Raw genomic sequence first — 26,377 nt, 5'->3', positions numbered from 1 at the left:
GCTAAAGTGCTTTACACTGTTGAACAATTTACTAACTCAATTAGATAAATACTATTATCTTTGTTTTACAGTTCTTCTGCTCAGACATCTTCTGAACTTCATAATTCTATATCTAACTGCCTATGTCATTTATTTTCTATATAGTGAGCCACCACGCCAATTTTTAAATTTTTTTTGTAGAGACAGGGTTTTGCCATGTTGCTCAGACTGGTTTCGAACTCCTGGGTTCATCTGCCCACCTTGACCTCCCAAAGTGCTGGGATTACAGGCATGAGTCACTGTGCCTGGAACAGTCCTTTTAAGATTAAAGCCTAGCCAACACAGTGAAACCCCATCTCTACCAAAAAAATACAAAAATTAGTCGGATGTGGTGGTACATGCCTGTAGTCCCAGCTACTCGGGAGGCTGAGGTGGGAGAATCACTTGAACCCAGGAAGCAGAGGTTGCAGTGAGCAGAGATCGTGCCACTGCACTCTCCCTGGGTAACAAAGTGAGACTTCGTCTCAAAAAAAAAAAAAAAAAGCCAAAAAAAAAAAAAATCTAAGGTAGATTGTGACTTTCCTCTGCTCAAGACCTTTCAGTGGCTTCCCACTTCACTCAGTAAAAGGCAAAGTCCTTATAATAACCTACAAGGCATTATGTGATCCACATTGTCCCTGCTCCCCGACATTGTACTCACCTAACTCTATGATCTTTTTACCATTCGTTATACAAAGGATTTTCACTGGCTGTTCTTTCTGCCTGGAATGTTGTTCTCTCAGTTATCTGCAAGTCAGACTCACTGATTTCCAAGTCTCAGCTGTTAACTCTTCGTTGAGACCTACTATGTATGACCTCACTTTATAAACTGCAATCTGCCTCCCTTTCCCCAGCACTTATCACCCACTGTCATAGAATTTACTGTGCATGCCTCCACCAGAAGATAGGCTTCTCTTATGATCATGGATCCTTGTCTTTTGTTCCCTGAGGTAGCCCAAGCATCTTGAACAGTGCCTGGTACATAGTAGGCACTCAGTAATGTTTATTACCTGAATAAGTGATGAAAATTGGTATATGGGAAAGGTAAGCAATTTGGTGAAAGGCCAGGCCATACAACTAATAAAAGGTGGAGGTAGATTTTGAACGGATATTTATGTATTGTGCCTTTGATATTAGAAGATGATATCCAAAAAAATGTGTTAGGATTAGTAAAATTATGAGTAACTTCCCCTTTATCCTCCTACCCAAATTTATTTTTTGTTTTTTTTATAAATAAAAATATAATTAGGCAAGGTGCAGTGGCTTATACCTATAATCCTAGCACCTTGGGGCGGCTAAGGTGGGAGGGTCACTTGGGGCCAGGAGTTCAACACCAGCCTGGGCAAGATAGCGAGACTTCGTCTCTACAGGAAATAAAAAATTAGCTGGACTCGGTGGTGTGCACCTGTAGTCCTAGCTAATTAGAAAGCTGAGGCAGGAGGATTGCTTGAATGTGGATCAAGGCTGCAGTGAGCCATGATCATGCCACTGCACTCCAACCTGGTTGATGGAGCCAGACCGGTCATGCCTTAAAAAGTAAACAAATAAAAGTATAATTAGAAACAGATTATCAGAGTAGAGGAAAGAGCCAGATACTAGGAAGCCAGAGTAGGCTGCCACAAGGTTGAAATCTGGCACCTCATCTTAGGAACCGCCTCTCCCACAAATGCACTGATCTTAACATATGTGATGGTGTGATGAAACCCTGGTGAGATGTGTGAATGTTCTGAATACCGTGTAACCTTGGACATTTTTACTTAACCTTTATGGTCCATAGATTCCTCACTCTAAAATGGTAATTTCTCTTATAGGGGATTGTTGGAGGATTAAAAGGGATATTGTATGTAAAGAACATACATAATAAACATTCAGTATTAGCTAATACATTAGCTAATATCATTATTGTTGCTGCTGCTTAGTTGATACAGAGTTTTAAGAAATTTATTTTTTGGTGGATATATCTTGTTGCCTACTGAGTTTTAGTGGGTACCAAAAGAGAGCAAACACGTATTGTTTTTGTTCAGATAGCCAAACAAGCTTTGTCGCATATTTGTGTTTTTTCATGGACACTTACTTGTGGTTCTAATTCTATATTACATCTTAAACAATAGCCACCTTTTCTTAATTATTTACATAAATTTTAATACTTAACATGTGGATTCTACAACTACCATTGTTTCATTGGTTTTGCATTTTTGGTTGACTTCTGTGGGTCGGTTGATTTAAAATGATCCATAGGAATTATGATATAACTGTCATGATATTTAAAAATTAGTAGCTGGGCGCGGTGGCTCAAGCCTGTAATCCCAGCACTTTGGGAGGCCGAGACGGGCAGATCACGAGGTCAGGAGATCGAGACCATCCTGGCTAATACGGTGAAACCCCGTCTCTACTAAAAAATACAAAAAAACTAGCTGGGCGAGGTGGCGGGCACCTGTAGTCCCAGCTACTTGGGAGGCTGAGGCAGGAGAATGGTGTAAACCCGGGGGGCGGAGTTTGCAGTGAGCTGAGATCCGGCCATTGCACTCCAGCCTGGGCGACAGAGCGAGACTCCGTCTCAAAAAAATAAAAATAATAAAAATAAAAATTAGTGAACTGGCTGGGTGTGGTAGCTCATGCCTGTAATCCCAGCTGAGGATGAGTTGGTGGATCACTTGAGGTCAGAAGTTTGAGACCAGCCTGGCCAACATGGTAAAACCCCATCTCTACAAAATGTACAAAAATTAGTCAGCATGGTGGCCCACACCTGTAGTCCCAGCTACCTGGGAGGCTTAAGTGGGAGGATCACTTGAACCCGGGAAGCAGAGGTTGCAATCAGCCAAGATTGCACCACTGCCCTCCAGCCTGGCCAACAGAGACCCTGCCCCCGCCTCCCCCCCCAAAAAAAATTGTCTCAGGTTCATCATACTTATATGAATAGAAGTTACTGCCAGTATATCCATTAAAGTATCTTCTACTTTAAAGTAGAAATTTGAACGATAAATAAGATCACAAAATAACTTACAGCACCTGAGAAAAGAATGACAGTATAATATACTGAAATTTTTTTCTTATTAACACGGTAATGAAATACATGAAAACTAGTAGAGTTATGTGAATTAGGAAAAATGACTTTTTAAAAACTTTTTGTAGAGTAGGAGTCTCACTGTGTTGTCCAGGCTGGTATTGAATTCCTGGACTCAAGTGATCTTCCAGCTTCAGCCTCCCAAGTAGTTGGGGCTACCGGTGCATGCCACCCACACCCGGCTGGTTTTTAGATTTTGTAGAGATGAGGTCTCACTATTGTCCAGACTGGTCTCAAACTCCTGGGCCTAAGCAATCTTCCTACCTCGGTCTCCCAAAGTGCAGGGATTAGCCTAGGCTGGTCTCAAAACTCTTGGGCCTAAGCGATATTCCTACCTCAGTCTCCTGAAGTGCAGGGATTACAGGCATGAACTACTGCACCTGGCCAGGCCGTAAGCCCATTTTTTAACTTGAATATAGAAATAGTTTTACACTCTAACTTTTTAATTTTTGAGACGGAGTTTTACTCTTGCCCAGGCTGGATTGTGATGGCTCACTACAACCTCTGCTTCCCAGGTTCAAGCGATTCTCCTGCCTCAGCCTCCCAAGTAGCTGGGATTACAGGCACGTACCATCATACCTGGATAATTTTTGTATTTTTAGTAGAGACGGGGTTTTGCCATGTTGGCCAGGCCGGTCTCAACCTCCTGACCTCAGGTGATCCACCTACCTTGGCCTCCCAAAGTGCTAGGATTATAGGCATGAGCCACTGTGCCTGGCCACACTCTAACTTTTTAAAAGGAATATTCATATAGGGAATAAATGCAGTTGAAAGATTATAGAAGGATACAGCTTTGAAGAGTTTATGCCATAACAATCATGAATTGCTTGATTAAAGCAAATATATCCTCAAAGTCCAGGTGGCAGAATGATGCATGAAGCCGATAAAAGGCAATTTTTTTTGGTGAACCTAGGGAACCTACCACCCTCAGAAATAATGTCAACCAGAAAAAATAGTTTTAGAGAAGTTTATATAAATTCATGATTGATAGATACAAAGTAGGTGACTACAGAAAGCTAAGATACCTGGCAATATGAGTCATTCCTTTTTTTTTCTATCCTAAAATGTCCCCTGGTGCCTTTCAGAGACTGATTTTGGGGTTAGGCCCATGTAGTAATCTTTTAATGGAATAGTAGCCAAAGTAGAGGAAGGCAAAACAGAGTAGAATCTAGGCCTTTTGATTTTTGAAGCATTCTGTGATGGTTGGTGGGGGTGACCAGGGGAAGTCAGGAATCCAGAGGGAAGTAGCTTGGAACCAGGTAAACCTAAATTCTGTAATAGACTAGAATAATTTGTATTAAGTAAGTTGTAGGCTTCTGAAATAATTTATATGATTTAGATATCATGGTAAATTAATAATACACTATGTCTTCTCTGGCATGTAAAAGGTGAATGTTTTGCCCATAGAATACAAATTCCCAGACTGTCTTACCAAATAAATGTTTAAAGCCTGGAAACTTTTGTGGTAATAAAAGTTTTTACTACTATTTTGTATATATAAAAATAATTTTGTTTTTGTTTTTGTTTTTTGAAGATAGAGTCTCGTCGTCACCCAGGCTGGAGTGCAATGGCACAGTTTTGGCTGACTGTAACCTCTGCCTGCTGGGTTCAAGCGATTCTCCTGCCTCAGCCTCCTGAGTAGCTGGGACTACAGGCGTGCAGCACCACCCCTGGCAAATTTTTACATTTTTAGTAGAGATGGAGTTTCTCCATGTTGGTCAGGCTGATCTTGAACTCCTGACCTCAGATAATCTGCCTGCCTCCGCCTCCCAAAGTGCTGGGATTACAGGCGTGAGCCACCCTGCCCGGCGAAGAGAGTTATCTTTTTTATTTAAAAAAAAGATGTATTTTTATCATTGAGCAGAAATGTAATTTTACAATTAGTTTCCATATAAACTTTTTGTTACCAAAGTATCTTGAAATTACATACTTAACAATATTCTTTTAAACAATGCCTTTTTCTTTTTCTTTTTTTTTTTTTTGAGACAAGGTCTCGCTCTGTCATTTAGGCTGAAGTGCTGTTATGTGATTGTGGCACACTGCAGCTTCGACCTCCTGTGCTCAAGCGATCCTCCCACCTCAGCCTCCCAAGTAGCTGGGTCTACAGGTGCATGCTGTGACACTCAGCTAATTTTTGAAACTTTTTTGTACAGACAGGGTCTTGGTATGTTTCCCAAGCTGGTGTTAAACTCCTGGGCTCAAGTAGTCCTCCCATCTCAGCCTTCCAGAGTCCTGGGATTACAGGTGAGAGCCACTGTGCCTAGCCCATGAACAGTTAACTTTTTTTTTTGTATGTTTGGTTTACCTTTTTTTTTGAAACAAAGTTTTGCTTGTGTTGCCCAAGTTGGAGTGTAATGGCGTGATCTTGGCTTACTGCAACCTCTGCCTCCCGAGTAGCTGGGATTACAGGCGCACGCCACCACGCTTGGCTAATTTTTTGTATTTTTAGTAGAAAGAGGGTTTTACCATGTTAGGCTGGTCTCGAACTCCTGACCTCAGATGATCTGCCCGCCTTGGCTTTCCAAAGTGCTGGGATTACAGACGTGAGCCACTGCACCTGGCCTACTTTTTTTTTAATGCTTATCTTTTTCCTGCAGTGTGGTTTACTTTTGATATTTTACTATGCATGTAGTACTTGGAAGTATTAAATTGTATTGGTATTGGTGACAGATGACACTGACCTTATTCTTAAATTATGGAAAATGACGTGTGTGTGTGTGTGTGTGTGTGTGTGTGTGTGTGTGTGAAGGGATCTCACTGTGTTGCCTAGTTGGTCTTCAATGGCTATTCACAGGTGCAGTCATGCACTACAGCCTCAAACTCCTGGCCTCAGGAGATCCTGAGTAGCCTCCTGAGTAGCTGGGGGTAGACATTCTTTCAGTTTCCTGGGAGGTCTTGTTTTTAAACCTGTCCTGCCTTAAATTGTTCTAATTTTAGTTCTGTGGCTTTAAGTCTGAGGTAATTTTCAGTTTATTGGTATTAGAAACATTCCTGTGTTTGTGTAGTGCTGGGTGTGAAATGTGAAGTTAAACCTTTAAATAGTTAATAGATACTATTAGATTGCTATACTTTTGTGGTTTATACTCTTCACTGTAAGAGTAGATTACTTCAAATGCTTGTGCTAGATGTTTTGTCTTTTCAAATTTGCAAATCTGGCCGGGCAAAGTAGCTCACGCCTGTAATCCCAGCACTTTGGGAGGCTGAGGTGGGTGGATCACCTGAGGTCAGGAGTTCAAGACCAGCCTGGGCAACATGGTTAAACCTCATCTCTACTAAAAACACAAAATTAGCCAGGCATAGTGGCACATGCCTGTGATCCCAGCTACTTCGGAGGCTGAGACAGGAGAATCACTTGAACCCAGAAGGCAGAGGTTGCAGTGAGCAGAGATTGCACCACTGCACTCCAGCCTGGGCAACAGAGTGAGACTCTGCCTCAAAAAAATAAATAAAAATAAAATAAATTTTACAAATTGATATTAAAAATAGTTTTTATATTTCTGTTTCCCTACTTTATATTAAACATATATATTTGTTGGCCTTTGTATTGCTTTTCTGTGAATTTAATTTCCTGTTTTTTTCCCAATGGCATTGTTCATCTTTTACTAATTTTTAGGAGCTCCTTGTTTTTGTTTTTTGTTTTTTGTTTTTTTTTGAGTTGGAGTCTTGCTTCGTTGCTCAGGCTGGAGTGCAGTGGCACTATCTCGGCTCACTGCACCTTCTACCTCATGGGTTCAAGCAATTCTCCTGACCTTAGGTCATCCACCCACCTCGGCCTCCCAAAGTACTGGGATTACAGGGATGATCTACTGTAGCCAGCCAACATGTCTCTCTTTTTAAATAATTGATCTTGTCCAACGTGACATATTTCTCCATTCGTGGGAGAATGCATTTGATTTTAGAACTTTTCTGTGGAACTTTGAAAGGCTTTTCACATGCAGAAACTGATTTTCACATTTGCTTATCTAGTTTTAGTATGTGTCTAGGATGTGTGTGTATGTGTGTCTGTGTATACATTTTTTAACCTGGGGCATTTAGTCAAAGAAATTACAGTATTAAAAGCTAGATCTATGCTTATATTTGAAGGTAGTGTCAACTGGGTTTCTGAATATCTCCATTTAAGATTGAAGTATGTCGCTGCTATATGATTTTTTTAGAAGATGCTTTTTTCCTCCTTGTTTTCAGATGTCTGCCTTGAGTTTTCAGACGTCTGCCCTGATTTTTCAGATGTTTGCCTTGATAAAGGAATACCTTAGTAGAATTTTCTGTGATTAACAGGTTAGAGTTGTACCCCTCTTCCCTGAGACAACTTGTAGGGCCCTTGAAGCAGCATTGTCTGTGTACTTCATCTTGTTCTGCAAATATGACCTATCGTTTGTATGAGTATGTGCCATGAAAATGGTTAGGAAGGCCGGGCACAGTGGCTCACACCTATAATACCAGCACTTTGGGAGGCTGAGGCGGGTGGATCACCTGAGGTCAGGAGTTTGATACCAGCCTGGCAAACATGGAGAAACCCTGTCTCTACTAAAAATAAGAAAATTAGCCAGGCATGGTGGTGCATGCCTGTAATCCCAGCTAGTTGGGAGGCTGCGGCAGGAGGATTTCTTGAACCCGGGAGGAAGAGGTTGCAGTGAGCCAAGATCGTGCCACTGCACGTCACCTGGGCAACAGAGCAAGACTGTCTCAGAAAAAAGAAAGAAAAGAAAAAGAAAATGGTTAGAAAACATTAGCCTCCCTCTTTTTTTTTTTTTTTTTTTTTGAGACAGAGTCTCGCTCTGTCGCCCAGGCTGGAGTGCAGTGATACCATCTCAGCTCACTGCAAGCTCCGCCTCCTGGGTTCACACCATTCTCTTGCCTCAACCTCCCGAGTAGCTGGAACTACAGGCGCCCACCACCACACCTGGATAATTTTTTGTATTTTTAGTAGAGACGGGGTTTCACCCTGTTAGCCAGGATGGTTTCGATCTCCTGACCACGTGAGCCACTGCACCCGGTCCTTAGCCTGCCTCTTAAGCTGTAAGTGGTCTCGATATGGAGACAGAAAGTAAAATACTATGAATGATAAATAATCTAGAACTTGAATTAAAGTAGGTATATTTTTATTTTGTCACTTTTTATTAACAGTTACTGTAGTATGTTCTCTACTAAGTACCAGCACTACTATATTTTGAGTGCCTGCAAGACTTGGAATTCATTGTAAAATTACTGTTCTTGGACTGAGATTACATTTTAGTCTTGTCAGTGGGTTCTTCACCAGTCAATTGGAATCGATTCCAATACAGTCTTCCCCCACAGTTGAATATAGAATAAAATCTGTTGCACACTGGGTGTAGGGGCACATGTGTGGCAGGACTGCTTGAGCCTAGGAGTTCAAGACCAGCCTGGGCAACATAGTGAGACCTTATCTCAATTGAAATATGTATCTATACAAAAAATAAAATTCATTATAGTTCATCTTGCTGGAAAACAAAATACTGTTTTTTAATTTAAAAAAAATTTTTTTAAATTTAGAGATGGGGTCTTGCTGTGTTGACCAGGCTGGTCTCGAACTCCTGGCCTCAAGCAATCCTCCCATCTGGGCCTCCCGAAGTGCCGGGATTACAGGTGTGAACAACTGTGCACGGCTGACAAAGTATTTTTTAAAGACGTACCACTAAATGGAGATTTGATTCACATTTAATAGTTTTTGACAAGTCTTTTCTATTTTAAAACTACTTTTTTTGTAGCATTTTTCTGGCTTTTCACTTAATTTAGTAAATATTTGAGCGCCTTTGTATTCCAGATACTGAGCAAGATTGGCAGGGTTCTGCCCTTATGGAGCAGAAAGAAGGTGGGGGACTGACTAAAACTTGAAAACTATCTAACGTAAGTACCATGCAGAAAATGAAACAGTATTAATTGGCAGAAGGAGAGCGGGCAATTTTGGCTAGTGTGGTTAGGGAAAGCCTCTCTAAAGAGATGTCTCTTGAGTGGAGACAAGATGTGAAAAAAATCAGCTTGCCTGTTTTTGGGGTTTCAGCCTTCCAGGTGAAGAGAAGCACAAAGTTCAGAAGTCTTGAGGCACAAAGTCTGGCATGTTCTGAAAGAAGGCCTTTAGACGCCTTGTCAAGGAGTTTAGATTTTTTTTTTTTTTTTTTGAGACGGAGTCTGGCTCTGTCACCCAGGCTGGAGTGCAGTGGCGCGATCTCGGCTCACTGCAAGCTCCGCCTCCCGGGTTCCCGCCATTCTCCTGCCTCAGCCTCCCGAGTAGCTGGGACTACAGGTGCCGCCATCACACCCGGCTAATTTTTGTAATTTTAGTAGAGATGGGGTTTCACCATGTTGGTCAGAATGGTCTCGATCTCCTGACCTTGTGATCCGCCCACCTTGGCCCCCCAAAGTGCTGGGATTACAGGCGTGAGCCACCACGCCCGGCTGGAGTTTAGATTTTATTGAGTTTAAACAGGGAAGTGACACAATGAGTTGCATTTTAAGCTTGTTCAGGCTGTTACATGGATCATTAGGAGCCATATCGTTTCAGGCTAGTGAGATGCTCAGATGAGTCTTCCTTCTGTCTCTTCCCTCATCTATTTCTCTCTTATCTGGTCTTAAGCTCCTCCATCTTTTCCTTTTCAGTTGGAAAAATACTCAAATATCTAGAAAAAGGAGAAGCTATATGTACTCCACAAAAGGGGCCTAACAGTAACCTGGGGATGGAGTTAGGTAGGAGTGAGTCAGGGCTCAAGTTGAGGTTCTAGGGGCATGAGGGAGCAAGATCTTGCTCTGGCATCCCCTCTTACAGAAATAAAATATGCTGATAGAAGTTTATAGTGTAATAGTAAAATATAAAAACAAAAAATAAGTAATGTAGAAAATAAAAACCCTTCACAGTCCTGCTGAAATGATCACTGTTAACACTTTAATTCTGGAGTTCTCCATCCATTTATTTATTTCTAGATTTCCCTCCCTCTTTGTAGATTAATATTAAAGAGATTCAGACTATATATTTTGTTCATTTTTTGTTGTCTTGGATATCTTTTCCCATCTCTGTATATATGGATCTATTTCATTTATCACATGGATATTAACATGGTTTATTTAATTCCCTATTGTTAGGTATTTGGTTTTTACCATCATTTTTCAAGGGTATAAATAGTGCTGCAAGGAATATGCTTACGCATGTTTTTATACACTTGTCTTAGGCTTCTTTAGTACAGATTTCTGGAGAATACTAGATCATTCTTTAAGAACATTTCAAACTTTTAATAGATATTACCATATTCTTTTCCAAAAAGGATGTGCCAAGACTGTATGAGAATAACTCCATGTTGTGATCTTAAGTTGTCTCAAACCTCTTTGGTTTTCTCAGCTGTCATCTAAGAATACTAAATATCTAACCTCCCTCTTGATTTGGGCATGTGATGTGATTTAGCACATAGTGGATTTTCAGTTAGAAACTTTTGATTGAAAACAAGGTTTGGATTCTGTGGTCCTTAATTCTAGGTCATTTCAGCTCTGACTAAAATGATTTGAATGTTAGTGTTATATATGGGAAGGTAAGGGCTGTGGAGTCAGTGCAGCCCAGTTCAGAATCCCAGTTTGCCGCTTACAAGCTGTGTGTGAGAGAATTTTCTCAACTGTAAAATGGGGATATAATTCCTACCTAGAGTAGCACTGTAAGTAATGTGGATAATGATTGGAATGTATGCTATGTATCCTGCCTCATAATAGTAAGCTTCTAGTAAATAGTAGCTATTGTTAATAATAAAACAAGTTTCTGAAGGAGGAAGGTTTGAAAAGATGGGATTCCTTATCAACCTCAAAGTTTTCTAAAGGAGGAAACCCCACCCCCCTTAACTTCTGCATGGTTTCTGACCATGAACTGAACTCTGAATCTGAATGTTATGGCAGAAAATTCATGTACTGGCCGGGCGTGGTGGCTCAAGCCTGTAATCCCAGCACTTTGGGAGGCCGAGACGGGCGGATCACCAGGTCAGGAGATCGAGACCATCCTGACTAACACGGTGAAACCCCGTCTCTACTAAAAAATACAAAAAAACTAGCCGGGCGAGGTGGCGGGCGCCTGTAGTCCCAGCTACTCGGGAGGCTGAGGCAGGAGAATGGCGTGAACCCGGGAGGCGGAGCTTGCAGTGAGCTGAGATCCGGCCACTGCACTCCAGCCTGGGCGACAGAGCGAGACTCCGTCTCAAAAAAAAAAAAAAAAAAAAAAAGAAAATTCATGTACTTTAAATTTAAACAGATATGGAATCTGGTTATTTTACCCACTGCTGGGGTGTTCTTGGGCAAGTAGCATGACTTCTCTGTACAAAAAAACAAAGGGTTTGCAATGGCTTAACCTGTAATCCCGGTATTTTGGGAGGCTAAGGAGAGTGGATTGCCTGAGCTCAGGAGTTCGAGACCAGCCTGGGCAACATAGTGAGAGCCTTTCTCTACAAAAAACTGTTTTTAAAAATTAGCTGGGCATGGTGATGCGCATCTGTGGTCCCAGCTACTTTGGAAGCTGAGGTAGGAGGATCATTTGAGCCTGGAAAATTGAAGCTGCAGTGAGCTGTGATCATGTCACTGCACTCCAGCCTGGGCGACACAGCAAGACCCTGTCTCAGAAAGTAAATTAATTAAAAAGAAAATGTGGATAGAGGAAGGAATTAAAAATCTGGCCGGGCGCGGTGGCTCACACCTGTAATCCCAGGTGTGATTTGGGTGGCCGAGGCGGGCAGATCACAAGTCAAGAGATAGAGACCATCCAGGCCAACATGGCCAACCCCATCTCTACTAAAAACACAGAAATCAGTTGGGCATGGTGGTGCATGCCTGTAATCCTGGCTACTCAGGAGGCTGAGGCAGGAGAATCACTTGAACCTGGGAGGCAGAGGTTGCAGTGAGCCGAGATCATGCCACTGCCTGGTGACAGAGTGGACTCTGTCTCCAAAAAAAAAAAGAAAACCTTTGGGGTTCTTACACCAATTAAATGAGATAATTTATAAAGTGCCTAAAATACATCCTAGAAATATTAGTTTTTCTTCCTTGAAGTCATAAATTCTGGCTTACACTTTTTTGCAGGTATTTCTCATAGTACTAATATGTTCCTCACACTGAAGAGTAGTTGCTCAGGAAGAAGAGAAATGTAATTGAAAAAGTGATAGACTAGAAGTCTTGAGACCTGGGCTCATGTTCCAGGTTGGCTTTTTTTTTTTTTTTTTTGGAGATGGAGTCTCGCTCTTGTCCCCCCAGGCTGTGCAACCTCCACCTCCTGGGTTCAAGTGATTCTCCTGCCTCAGCCTCCCCAGTAGCTGGGATGACAGGCACCCACCACCATGCCTGGCTAATTTTTGTATTTTAAGTAGTGATGGCGTTTTACCGTGTTAGCCAGGCTGGTCTCAAACTCCTGGCCTTAAGTGATGCACTGGCCTCTTGGCCTCCCAAAGTGCTGGGATTACAGGCGTGAGCCACTGCGCCTGTCCCTTGCTAAATCTTTCTTTCTTTCTTTCTTTTTGAGACAGAGTCTTGCTCTGTCATCCAAGCTGGAGTACAGTGGTACGATCTCAGCTCACCGCAAGCTCCGCCTCCCGGGTTCACACCATTCTCCTACCTCAGCCTCCTGAGTAACTGGGACTACAGGTGCCCACCACCACGCCTGGCTAATTTTTTGTATTTTTAGTAGGGACGGGGTTTCACCGTGTTAGCCAGGATGGTCTCGATCTCCTGGCCTTGTGATCCACCTGCCTCGGCCTCCCAAAGTGCTGGGATTATAGATGTGAGCCATCGCACCCGGCCATCCCTTGCTAAATCTTTTAACTGCTGGTCCCATTTTCCTCATCTATGAAATGTTTTATGGAAATGTACTATTAAAGAAAATTTTCTTTGCTAATAAATGCAGGAGGTATCACTTATGAAAAACCCACATCATGCTATTTTCATAATTGGTCTTTATATATTGTGTTCTTGGATTAAATACTTTGTTCTAGACTTATAATTATTTGTGTTTCTTACCAGGTTTAAGAATTGTTTAAGCTGCATCAATGGAGCACATACAGGGAGCTTGGAAGACGATCAGCAATGGTTTTGGATTCAAAGATGCCGTGTTTGATGGCTCCAGCTGCATCTCTCCTACATTAGTTCAGCAGTTTGGCTATCAGCGCCGGGCATCAGATGATGGCAAACTCACAGATCCTTCTAAGACAAGCAACACTATCCGTGTTTTCTTGCCAAACAAGCAAAGAACAGTGGTATGTGAAAATTCTACTTAGGAAATTTAGCTATTTATCTGCCTGTGGGACACATTAAGGATCATGTTGTTCAACTTAAAGACAGGCAAAATATTCATTGTCATATAGGGTCTTTATTAATTTTTTTTCTAACTGCAGATTCATTTCTTTATATTGCTGTTCCTTCCACACCCCTTAGTTTTTCCCACCTCTTGGCCTTCCTTCTATTACTCTTGCTTGGAATGTCTTCCTTTGTGCCACTTCATCCAAACAAATAGTACATTTTTATGTGTATATTTCAAAGAATTTTCTTTGAAAAGTCTCTAGGCCTTTCCAACTACTTTTTTTAGAAGACATTTTATTTCTTCTATTAAAATATTCACCTAAAGCGTTTTGAATATTACAATCAAGTATAAAGAAGAAAGTAAAATTACTTTTTTTGTGAACCTAAGGAGCCTCCCCAGTATAGTGTTGAATACTTAGGTGCATTTTGAACTGAAGGCAGAACTCAAAAGTCCAATTAAAGTTTGAGTAAGTTTATCTTTGTGTTGCTAAAAATGGAAATTTTATGGCTGGCAAAATAAGTAGTAATAATCCCCTATATCTGAATTGTGGTCTTTCGTTTGCAAAGTAATTTTACCTACTGTTTCTCGTTAATTTTCTTTCTGACCCTAAATTGAGAAGTCAGATATAGGAAGTGTGAAGAAGTTGAAGACCATTTGATGCTTCTTCAGAGTGTTATTGAGACTATCTTCTCCATCGTCATCTGCTACCAGTTTGCCCAGCAGGCTGGGAAACTTAATTTGGCATAGTGATTAAGTGTATGAACCTTTAAAACAAGAAAACCCCAATTTACATCCTTGCATTGCCTTTTATTAGCTATATCATTTAAACAAGTTTTGTACTTTTTTGAGCCTGTTTCCTGACCTTTATGAAATGATGCTTGTACTTAGTACAGTGACTGATTCATTAGTGAAGTGGTAGCTATGATGATGATGATTATATATTTTTTTTAGATAGAGGCTCTCACTGTCACCCGGGCTGGAGTGCAGTGGCCCGATCTCGGCTCACTGCAACCTCCGCCTCCCAGGTTCAAGTGATTCTCCTTGCCTCAGCCTCCCAAGTAGCTGGGATTACAGGCACCCGCCACCACATCTGGCTAATTTCTTTGTATTTTTGTTAGAGATGGGGTTTCACCATGTTGGCAAGGCTGGTCTCAAACTCCTGACCTTGTGATCAGCCCGGCTCACCTTCTCAAAGTGCTGGGATTACAGACGTGAGCCACCGTGCCTGGCTGCTGTGACTATTTCTTAGCTTTTTATACATCTATGTAGTCCTTGATCACCTCCATTTGAGCACAGCTGGTGGTTGGAAACCAAGCTTGACTTCTCCTACAGCTTATGAGAAGGTTGTAGCCTAGGTTAGTTTTGCCTGTTTCTTTGGGTAAAGATGAACTAACTGTGGAAGAACTAGCTGCTTTCACCAGGCACCAAGCTTCAGGAAAGCGGTAGAGGAGAGAAGAGTCACTTAGTTAGGCCAGCACCATCAGTCAGCTGTTTTTACTCCTCCCCAGGTTGCTTCACTTCCTGAACCCAGAATGACTCTCATAATCACTCAGTGGGTTCTAGAAATTATTTAGCTGATTACAGCATGTATCCATGGAGGGCTGTAAAGAGGAGAATGAGACAGAGGACGTGTATCTGATTTAAATAATTTTAGATGTGATAATTAGGTTTTTGAATGTTTCTTGTGATTTTTATCTTCTAAACGTGTACCTCTTTGACTTCCTCCTGCCGCTGTTGTTGCTGCTGCTACTGCTTCTGATTATTATTAGATGAATGATTGACTGGAGCCGAGGACCACTACTGTTAGAATCAGCTGACCAGCAGGTTAAAATACAGATTCGTTCTGTATGAATGGGCTTTATTCCATACTAACTGAATCAGAGTCCTTGGATGTGTTGGACAGGTAGATGGAACCTATGTTTTCACAAGCTTCTCTGAGGATTCTAATGCCAGCTACATTTGGGAACCTGACTGGATTAGACGACATTTAAAGAACTGTCCAGCTTGAATTATGATTTAATGAAGACTGATAATATAACAGATATCACTTTATAGCTTAGAAAACATTGCTATGCAGTATTTGATGCAGGTCATGATTCTGTTAGGGTATGTTTATTACTCTTCGTTTTCCTCCTTCTTAGTGTCTTCATAGTTCAGATCAGTATAGCTTACTTGTTTTGTTTCTGAAAAGATGGAAGTTGGTGGGTATCACTGCATCAAGAAACTTTTAAAATAAACTTATTTTGGAACATTAAAAAATATATACAGGCTGGGTGCAGAGGCTCTTCCCTGTAATCCCAGCACTTTGGGAGGCTGACGAGCCCAGGAGTTTGAGACCAGCCTGGGCAATATAGTGAGATCTTGTCTCTACCAAAAAAAAAAAAAAAAAAAAATTAGCTAGGGGTGGTGCTGCCCACCTGTGGTCCCAGCTGAGACTGAGGCAGGAGGATCACTTGAACCGGGGTGGTCAAGGTTACATGAGTCATGATCATGCCATTGTATTCCAGCCTAGATGACAGAGCAAGACCCTGTCTCAGTATATATAATATAGATTTTATACACACACACACACACACCTGCACGTAGAGAGAATAACAAATCTGATGTACCGCTTACCCACTTTCAACACTTAGCTAACCATGGCAGTCCTGCTTAATCTGTGTTTTCATCCACTCCTTTCCCAATGTTTTGACACAAATCCTGGATATCATTTGTCTGAACTATTTTGGTATGTACAAGGAACTTTTTTTTATTTTTATTTTTTGAGATGGAGTCTCACTCTGTCGCCCAGGCTGGAGTGCAGTGGCCGGATCTCAGCTCACTGCAAGCTCCGCCTCCTGGGTTTATGCCAGTCTCCTGCCTCAGCCTCCCGAGTAGCTGGGACTACAGGCGCCCGCCACCTCGCCTGGCTAGTTTTTTTTTGTATTTTTTAGTAGAGACGGAGTTTCACCATGTTAGCCAGGATGGTCTCGATCTCTTGACCTTGTGATCCGCCCGTCTCGGCCTCCCAAAGTGCTGGGATTACAGGCTTGAGCCACTGCGCCTGGCCTGTACAAGGAACTTTTAAAGAATGCTAATTTTATTTATTTTTAAATAGGTAAAGCATTCATATGAGCCAGAAGTCTTGGGTGACCCCTGCCCCTGTATTCCCATTTCTTTTCCTCAGAGGTTTCCTATGATCAATCTTCTATCTGTCCGAAGAATCAGTTGGTTTCCCCTTACCCTGTTGTTCACGACCTTTCCTTTCTTCCACATCTCTGAAGGAGAGGAAAAACCATCGGTAGCTAAGGAGGCTATCACAAACTCCAAAGGAACTTTTTTCTTTTGGAAAATCTTTTCCTTTCTCCCAGATGATTGATCCTCCCGGAAAATATTCCTCCCCCACTTCCATCACCTTCTGAGCTAATCTGTTACAAGTTCAAATTCTTCTATACTGTACTCTGAATGTGGAGTCCATCTTTGGGCTTCAAATAATGATTACTGGGCAGATAAGTCCCCATCAGTCCCTGGTGATAGTAAAATAAAGCCTTGTGAAAAACTTCTTATGTTGCCCCTGTCTGATGTTTTCAAATTCTTTAGGCTCACATGCATTTCCTTCTTTCCTAGATTGTTTTCTCTGCTTTGCATCCAAATACTATACCCTGGTTTGGAGCCTGGTAACTAGGAGGGCCCAGATACCTATGTCCTGTTTCTTAAGACTTTTTTCTGTTGTAAACCAGCTGGAGAAGGTTGGCTGGATTGGCATTGAGGTGCCTGGAGTAAGAGCCAAGATTAAGAACACTTTGGGCCTTTTGGAGCCCTGCTTTGCTTCCTTTCCCCTCCCCGTGTATTTGCATAGGTAAATATATGCATACACTCACCACCTTCTGGGGAAGGGGTTGGCTGGCTGCTGTAAGCTGTTAACACTTTCAGAGGAGGAACTTTGCTGTAAGAAGTTAACAAGCACTGCAAATCTATGTTTTGCCCTCCTTGCTGGCCATACTGACTCTAGTTACTTTACTTTTGATTAACTCTTGGCTTTGAAGTTAAAACATGGAGGACTTTTATTAAAACTCTGAAATTTTAGTTCAAATTTTTTTACAGCTGCCATTAATTGTGAATATCCTGGGCACTCACACTTCCCAATAGGGTTCTGAGTACCTGCCTAGCTTTTTGAGGATTGAGTACAGGGAAATGTAGAGAAGTATGTGCCACTAAGGGTGCTTGGTATGGTATGCACATATATTTAAACTAAGATTGGTGTTTGTCCCTACAGCAGGGCTGGAGTTCTATATCTTCCACTTCCTACTTTCCCTTCACTAGTGTTAAGTACTTGTGAGATGGAATTTTTGTTAGAATGATTAGTCATTTTTGTTGAAATAGGTTGAAGTACAAATTTTGATCATAAAAATTCATGTGTGTTTATAGAGCAGATTGGCTTATTTCCTCTTTAATGAATCTAATAAACATACATGTGTATACATTATAATCACACAAAATTAGAGACATGTAAAGGAAAAGTTTATCATTTTATCTTTCTTAACCACTATCTCTTGATGTGAACAGCTAAGTGTAAATCTTTCTGCACTCATATAACATACAAATTTCTTCACCTTTTTTTTTTTTTTTTTGGAGACAGAGTCTCGCTCTTGTCACCCAGGCTGGAGTGCAATGGCGTGATCTTAGCTCACTGCATCCTCTCCCTCCTGGGTTCCAGCAATTCTCCTGCCTCAGCCTCCTGAGTAGCTGAGATTACAGGTGTCCACCACCATGCCTGGCTAATTTTTGTATTTTTAGTAGAGACGGGGTCACTATGTTGGCCGGGCTGGTCTCGAACTCCTGACCTCAGGTGATGCACCCGCCTTGGGCTTCCCAAAGTGCTGAGATTACAGGTGTGAGCCACCATGCCTGGCCTCTTCATCTTTAAAATAATCTTACTCTATTATTCTGAAGGATATTTTCCCCCAATTAATACATCATGAACTCCTCTCCATCCAGGTCATTATAAGTAATATAATGGCTGCATAATGTGACATAATACAGATGTCTCACACTTCATTCAAGTACTTACCTATTGCTGTACATTCAGGTTGTTTCATATATGTGTGTGTGCGTGTGCCATCACAAGCAATGCTGTAATAAATTTGCCTGCACCTTTACAGACTGGTGTGTTTATTTCTGTGCCCACCTTTCCAAGGGGTGCTGCAGCCTGTGTTGGTCCTAAAGGTGATCCTTTGTTTGTAGGTCAATGTGCGAAATGGAATGAGCTTGCATGACTGCCTTATGAAAGCACTCAAGGTGAGGGGCCTTCAACCAGAGTGCTGTGCAGTGTTCAGACTTCTCCACGAACACAAAGGGTAAGAGCTCAAAAGTCAATTGACTTCTTCAAACTAGTAAGGATCTTCTAGCTTCAAATAGCTATGTTTGTATTAAATTGTACTAGCTTCCTATAGAATATGGTATATTTCTATGCCTTTCTTTATAAAGAGATAATTCAGAAAAATAGGTATTAAGAAATTGAAATTATTGCTTGGACGTTCTCTTGAAAAGTTAAGTACATGTTAAGCTGGGCATGATGGCCAATACCTGTAATTTTAACACTTTGGGAAACTGAGGCAAGAGGGTTGCTCGAGACCAGGAGTTCAAGACCAGCCTGGGCACATAGTGAAGGCCCATCTCTACAAAAAAATTTTAAAAACTAGCCAGGCATGGTGGTGCGGCCCTGTAATCCTAGCTGTTCGAAATGCTAAGGTGAGAAGATTGCTTGAGTCCAGGGCTTTGAGGCTGCAGTGAGTCATGATTGTGCCACTGGACTCCAGCCTGGGCTGCAGCAGGATCATATCTATTAAAAACAAAAAAGAAACAAACAAACAAAAAAACACATGTTAGGTATTGATAATGTTTCCATGGATGGAAACAGTAATGTTAGATGCTATGTTTTTTGAGGCAAAGATTTTTCTTTGTGTTTACTGTGTTTACTGTAATGCATTATATAGACTGGGCACTCAGAAAGTGCATTATTATATATATAAAGAATGCTATCCTTGGGAGATTGACTTTTCTCATTCACTAATTTTTTTTGTTGTTGTTCTGTTAAATGTGTCCTAATCCCTGCTGTTTAATAGATTGTTTAAAGATACAGAAGCATTTCTGCTTCAGGGAAGATTCATAGTTTATCCTATTCCTAATGGTGGTGGCAAGATAGAGGCGTCCCCTCAAAGGCTAGGAGTAATACCTCAAAGCAGCAGAACTGTTTGTAATTATCCATTATCCACTATTCCCTCCACCCCTAAAATATAGGGAAACCTTTAAAGGGTTCTTTTTTTGCCTTCTTCTTGGAAAAGGTCACTTATGTTATTCATCTTTAGCTTACATTTTTTCATGTTTCAAAGAGTTCTCCAGTTTGAGAGAATAGCCCAGGGAATAAATCTACTCAAAGGGGTGAGTGTAATTCTCAATTTAGGAGGCGTTTGTTGAAGTGCAAATCTTTGAAGCAGATGTTAACTTTTGCTGAATGTAGCCCAGGTTGGGTCCCTAAGCCAATCCATAGTGCTCCTTAAGGACTAGAGAGATTCTGAGACAGGGAGGGCTTGGTCTACTCTCATCCAAGGCTGCACTGGTTTGGAGCTACTCTGGAGTCTCTAGGACAGAGAGCAGATTGTCATTAGGATCAGTCTGCAGATTGATGAGAAAATAAGGCTTGTCCTCCCTCTCTTCATAAGGGCAAAATAGTCCTTTGGAATTATAGGGAGTTTTTCAGGTGCTGTATAGGTAATTATATTAAGGAGTGTATTATTTACTGTTGGATAGTGAGAAAAATGGCTTGACTAGGCTTCTGGTAGATGATGAAGAGGCTTGAATGGTGCTGTACATGTTATTCTCTTTACCTGAGAATATTCTTCCTTTGGAAAATGGGCCAGATTAACTGGATACAACATGAGAAAGGAATTGGGCATTGATTTTTACTTATATGTATCTGCTTTTTTATCTTATTTATACTGTAGGCAGAGAAAGTGTGGTTTCAGAATAGATTTTAAAAGACAGTTCTAAGTTTCTCATTGACTTTTAGACCCTACAACTACAGATTTGAGTCTGTTATTAATAGAAAAGTACATTTTTCATTTGTGGTTCCTTTCTATTTCGATTGAAATAGGCTACTGAAGACTAAATTTTGTACTGCAGCAATATTTATAATCCATTTTACAGGATTTGGGGAGATTTGTAAGATTTTAATGTTACAAATTCCAATTTAATGTATATTGACTTTATCGTGAGATTGTTATATATCGTTGTTTAAATAAAACTTTATTCTGGCTGGACATGGTGGTTCACGCCTGTAATCCCAGCACTTTGGGAGGCTGAGGCAGGAGGACCGCTTGAGGCCGAGGATTCAAGACAAACCTGGGCAACACAATAAGACTCTGTCTCTACCAAAAAACATTTTTTTAAATAAATAGAAAACTTTATTTTAAGAACATGGGCTTTTGGCCGGGCGCGGTGGCTCAAGCCTGTAATCCCAGCACTTTGGGAGGCCGAGACCGGCGGATCACGAGGTCAGGAGATCGAGACCATCCTGGCTAATATGGTGAAACCCTGTCTCTACTTAAAAATACAAAAAACTAGCCGGGTGACGAGGCGGGCGCCTGTAGTCCCAGCTACTTGGGAGGCTGAGGCAGGAGAATGGCGTAAACCCGGGAGGCGGAGCTTGCAGTGAGCTGAGATCCGGCCACTGCACTCCAGCCTGGGTGGCAGAGCAAGACTCCGTCTCAAAAAAAAAAAAAAAAAAGAACATGGGCTTTGGAGTTCAGCAGACCTAGATTCCAACATAGGCCCTTAAACTTGCTCTGTGGCCTTCAGCAAGTTACCTTCTTAAAGTCCCAGTTTTCTTATTTTTCAGATAGAAATAATACCTACTTCATAGGTTTGTTGTATGAATTAAATAAATTATTGTATGGATTAAATAAAGTTGTGTTTATATAGCATGTGATAAATGGTAGCTGTTGTTATTTCTATTGCACTTTTACCTTGTTTAAACATTTCCCGTTCATACTTTTTTTAAAAAATTCTTTTTAGTAAAAAAGCACGCTTAGATTGGAATACTGATGCTGCCTCTTTGATTGGGGAAGAACTTCAAGTAGATTTCCTGGATCATGTTCCGCTCACAACACACAACTTTGTAAGTTGCAGATCTCCTCTCTTTCTGGCATGTTGAGGGCTTTGCCAGGCATAACAGAAATTTCTCAGGTAATATGCGTATGTATATAGTTGAATTGTTTAAAGCTGTTTATGCTGTTGTTTACGGTAAGGCAATTTAGATTTCATTAGCCAGAGATACACTTTAATTTGTGATTATGAATTCTGTAAATGTTGGAAGTACGATTCATTTTGTAAAAACTCTTTTGGAGGCCAAGGAGGAAATGACTTTGTCTTTTGTCATCTTTTATTTATTCAGCATAATTTACACCTGTGTTTTTGTTGTAGGCTCGGAAGACGTTCCTGAAGCTTGCCTTCTGTGACATCTGTCAGAAATTCCTGCTCAATGGATTTCGATGTCAAACTTGTGGCTACAAATTTCATGAGCACTGTAGCACCAAAGTACCTACTATGTGTGTGGACTGGAGTAATATCAGACAACTCTTGTAAGGCATTGTTCTTTTTCTCAAGGAATATAGGGATGAGGAGTATAAATACTTTAAAGGGTATTTGGTGTCGATTTTGACTGAAAGTTCTGGATTCTAGCCTCATTTAACGAATTGTGATCCAGAAACTACTTTAGAAACAGTGATAATTCTGAAACTAGCTAGGCTTGGTGGCATCAATACTCCAGAATGAGCAGGTAGAAGTAGGACTTACTCTCTGTCAAATTCAGATTGACATACTGTGACTGTGATTCAGTAAGGAAAAGAACAAAAGGATATGAAAACAAGAAGATTTTTTGCTTTTCTCTCTTAATGGTATCATCTACTAGGGTTACTAGTAGACACTGCTCTGTATTTTGTTGAATATGCTGAATGAGCCTTTGACATTGAGAAAGAGCAGAAAGCACAGTTGATGCTATTTTCTTCACTTCAAACTGGAGAAAACTTAGTTGTTTGGAATTAAAATTGTTTGAATATAAAATCTTGAAAGATTGTTTCTGTTAGGAGACAATGTATTTCATATAGATAAAATTTTATTAAATAATTTAGTTTATATTAAAAGTACATAGTCCAAACTGCCTTTTAAAAACTGTAACTAGGGATATGAAAAGTTTAAAGTTTTGTCCTTTTTTGATAGTACTAGAGAGACCAAGGGAGTGTTATTATTAGACCATGATGAAAACATTTTTGCTTTCATGGTCACTTACATACTGATTTTGTGATGAGAGCTTGAGTAGCACAAATATGGCACAAGCTTTCAAAATTTATCTTATTTTTGTCCCCCCAACCCCCCACCACCTTTTTTTTTTTTTTTTAATCTTTGAGACGAGTCTCTGTTGCCAGGCTGGAGTGTAGTGGCGTGATCTTGGCTCACTGCAACCTATGCTTCCCGGGTTCAAGCGATTCTCCTGACTCTGCCTCCCAAGTAGCTCAGACTATAGGCACACACCACCATGCCTAGCTAATTTTTGTAGTTTTAGTAGAGATGAGGTTTCACCTTCTTGGCCAATATAGTCTCGATCTCTTGACCTTGCGATCTGCCCACCTCGGCCTCCCAAAGTGCTGGGATTACAGGCATGAGCTACCACACCCAGCAATTTTTTTTTTTTTTTTAAAAAGACACGATCTCGCTCTGTCTCACATGCTGGAGTGCAATGGCATGATCACAGCTCACTGTAGCCTTGACCTCTCAGGTTCAAGTAATCCTCCTACCTCAGCCTCCTGAGTAACTGGGACTACAAGTGTTTGCCACCATGCCTAGCTAATTTTTGTATTTTTTGTGGAGATGGGGTTTCACCATGTTGCCCAGGCTGGTCTAGAACTGCTGAGCTCAAGCAGTCTGTCCACCTTGGCCTTCCAAAGTGTTGTGGTTACGGGTGTGAGCCACCGCACCTGGTGGCACAAGCTTCTGAGTCTAACAGACATATGTCAGAATCTCACTGTTGTCATTAACCATAACCACAACTGAGTTTTCGTTCATGCATCTGAATAAAGGGGATATTACCTTCCTTGCATTGTTCTTATGAGGCTTGCTGACAGGTACCCAGCTCATGGAAAGAAGGTGCCTAATTACTCAGTTTCTGTGATTTATTCCTCCTATTTTAGTCTTTTTATCTATGTATTTTCAAGATGGAATGTTTCCAGAAAAGCTCTATGTGACATAGTTTGTAAAATGTTCTACTGTAGTTTGAAAAACATTATTTTGATATAGCTAGACATAGGACCAGTATTTCCTAGAAATGCACACTGGGCCGGGCATGGTGGCTCACTCCTGTAATCCCAGCACTTTGGGAGGCTGAGGTGGGTGAATCATCTGAGGTCAGGAGTTCGAGACCAGCCTGGCCAACATGGTGAATCCCCGTCTCCACTAAAAGTACAAAAATTAGCTGGACGTGGTGGTGTGTGCCTGTAATCCCAGCTACTTGGGAGGCTGAGGCAGGAGAACCCAGGAGGCGGAGGTTGCAGTGAACCGAGATTGCTCCTCTGCACTCCAACCTGGGCAACAGAGCGAGACTCCATCTCAACAAAAAAAGAAAAAGAAAAAGCACAGTGGAGCCCGTATGTTTATTGGCAGATTAGTATTATTCACATTCACTAATCATTCAAACTCAGTTATTTGGAATATTGTTCCCTTTATTCTAGGTAATGTAAAACAGTTGAGGAAAATGTGACTGGGAAGAGTTCAGTTTTAGTAGCTCTGAGTTTGCAAAAGCAAGGCATGCTGATTGTCTCTGTAAGATTACTGTAAGCCTAAAAAACAGTCTTTCCTTGCTTTTGTTTAGATTGTTTCCAAATTCCACTATTGGTGATAGTGGAGTCCCAGCACTACCTTCTTTGACTATGCGTCGTATGCGAGAGTCTGTTTCCAGGATGCCTGTTAGGTAATTTTTTTACCTATAGCTTTTCTTTTAGAAAGTTATTGGGGGGGGTGGGGTTGGAAGCTCGAAGACAAAAAGTAAGAGTTTCTTCACATTCCCTCCTCTCTATGTGGAAATCCCTTGCTGCTTCTGTGGAATGTGATACTGGTGGTACAGCAAAATGTGGAAATTCTCTTTATGGATCTGTAGATCTTACATTCTGGAAAGTGACTTTGACTATAGTTTATTCTGTTATCGCAGCATATTCCTTAATATGTCATTACATTTTAAAGAGCTTGAGATTCTACTTTCCTCAGTATGTACTGAGTTCAACCTCAGTGGAAAGGGTCCCAAAACTTAATATAGTGATTCAATAAAAATAAAACCCTTAACTTTGAAATGCATGTTATGGCCTTGCATTTGCTAAAACCATGTATTTAAATAGACTAGTGTCTTTAAAAAACATTTAGTTATATTTTCAGCATAAATATTGTTTCTAATGTGTCTCTGAGTTTGCATATAACTTGTCTTTACTCTGTTTTCCAGCTTTACAATCAGTTTTGTTCAGTTCATGTATTGCTCAGTGTTACACACATGAATTTGAAACCTAAAGTAAAATCTACATCCAAAATATCTTACTTTAGGCCAGGCATGGTAGCTCACGCCTGTAATCCCAGCACTTTGGGAGACCAAGGTGGGCGGACCACTTGAGGTCAGGAGTTCCAGACTAGCCTGGCCAACCAACATGGTGAAACTCCATCTCTACTAAAAATACAAAAAACTGGCTGGATGTGGTGATATGTGCCTCTTGGCCCAGCTACTTGGGAGGCTGAAGCAGGAGAATCTTCAACCTGGTAGGCAATGAGCTGAGATGGCACTATTGCACTCCAGCCTGGGTGACAGAGCAAGACTCTTATCTCCAAAAAATACACACACACACACACACACACACACACACACACATAATGTGTAGTCAGGTAATGTTTAATGTGAAACTACTATGGAAATTATTAAAGGCAGCATATCTCAGAATAAGAAATTTGCATATGTCTGGATATATATTTGTGTGTGACTTTTATTTTTCTTGATACTTTGAAAAGCAGATCTGACCAAGAGTTTGCAGAAACCAGGCCTCTGAAGCCATAAACAGAATTATGTGGGAACGCATTTTTTCAAGACAATAGAACAATTTTCCTTAGAAAAGCTGGCCTTTTATCCCTTTAATTCATACATGGATGTTAACTGAATCTGAACAAACCTCAAACTAATCTTTAGAACAAATAATGAAAACGTCTGGCCTTTTTGCAGACATGCTCAGCACGTCTACTTACCTGTTTAAAATCTTAAAGTTCTTAAATTTAGTCTCTAAATTAAACTGGGCATGTTCCAACTAGCTTAATAAGTGGTAGTGTGGTTGTCAAATGTTTATTCTTTCCCGGAGATGATGTAAAAATTTGGAGTATTCGGGTGGCGCTTTATTAAAAAAAAGAAAACTTAAAATACATTCTCCTTTTCATTGAATTCCCAATACATATATTATTTCTTGTTCCAAATTTTGTATGCAAAAGCACCCAGACTTAAGATAATTTTTAGATGTCACATATTTGAAAGAATCAAACATTTTGTCAAAGGTTTTACAGGTAGAGTTTGCCCTTAAGCATCTTAATCAAGTAGGTAGTTGAAAGACTTCACCAGTATGAAAGCCTAAATGCCAATCATGGAATTTTCTTTCTCCTCCTTGCCTAGTTCTCAGCACAGGTATTCTACACCTCACGCCTTCACCTTTAACACCTCCAGTCCCTCATCTGAAGGTTCCCTGTCCCAGAGGCAGAGGTCGACGTCCACACCTAATGTCCACATGGTCAGCACCACCCTGCCTGTGGACAGCAGGATGATTGAGGTAATAGGGCCCCTTGGGGGTGGTAATGTCAGTCAGTTAATGGGGTGAGGGTGATACTTATTCAGAGAGTGTTGGGTTTCAAATCTGATCAAGGAATGTTGCAGCACTTTCTCAGGTCTCTGGACTTTTACAGTTTATTTTATATCCATA

At 40.9% G+C, this 26,377-nt stretch overlaps 1 protein-coding gene across 9 annotated transcripts in view; it reads left to right on the top strand.

Annotated features, from left to right (window-relative positions):
- RAF1 (Raf-1 proto-oncogene, serine/threonine kinase) overlaps nucleotides 1-26,377 on the top strand; it is an 86,108-nt gene that overhangs the window by 37,880 nt on the left and 21,851 nt on the right. For 3 of the 9 annotated variants that reach the window (XM_033210723.1, XM_033210724.1, XM_033210726.1), the window contains 6 exons: nucleotides 13,076-13,308; nucleotides 18,576-18,688; nucleotides 21,405-21,507; nucleotides 21,813-21,970; nucleotides 24,253-24,351; nucleotides 26,074-26,227. In XM_033210723.1, coding sequence (XP_033066614.1) covers nucleotides 13,102-13,308; nucleotides 18,576-18,688; nucleotides 21,405-21,507; nucleotides 21,813-21,970; nucleotides 24,253-24,351; nucleotides 26,074-26,227 — 834 coding nt within the window. In that variant the 5' untranslated portion in view covers nucleotides 13,076-13,101. Of the gene's footprint in view, nucleotides 1-8,864; nucleotides 8,948-13,075; nucleotides 13,309-18,575; nucleotides 18,689-21,404; nucleotides 21,508-21,812; nucleotides 21,971-24,252; nucleotides 24,352-26,073; nucleotides 26,228-26,377 lie in introns of those variants that run through there. The other 6 variants (XM_033210727.1, XM_033210728.1, XM_033210731.1 and 3 more) reach the window with 4 other exon arrangements.

The sequence above is a fragment of the Trachypithecus francoisi genome, unplaced genomic scaffold, assembly GCF_009764315.1.
Source record: "Trachypithecus francoisi isolate TF-2019V2 unplaced genomic scaffold, Tfra_2.0 Lachesis_group0, whole genome shotgun sequence".
NCBI classification, from domain to species: Eukaryota; Metazoa; Chordata; class Mammalia; order Primates; family Cercopithecidae; genus Trachypithecus; species Trachypithecus francoisi.
This window is presented reverse-complemented; position numbering and strand designations above follow the sequence as displayed.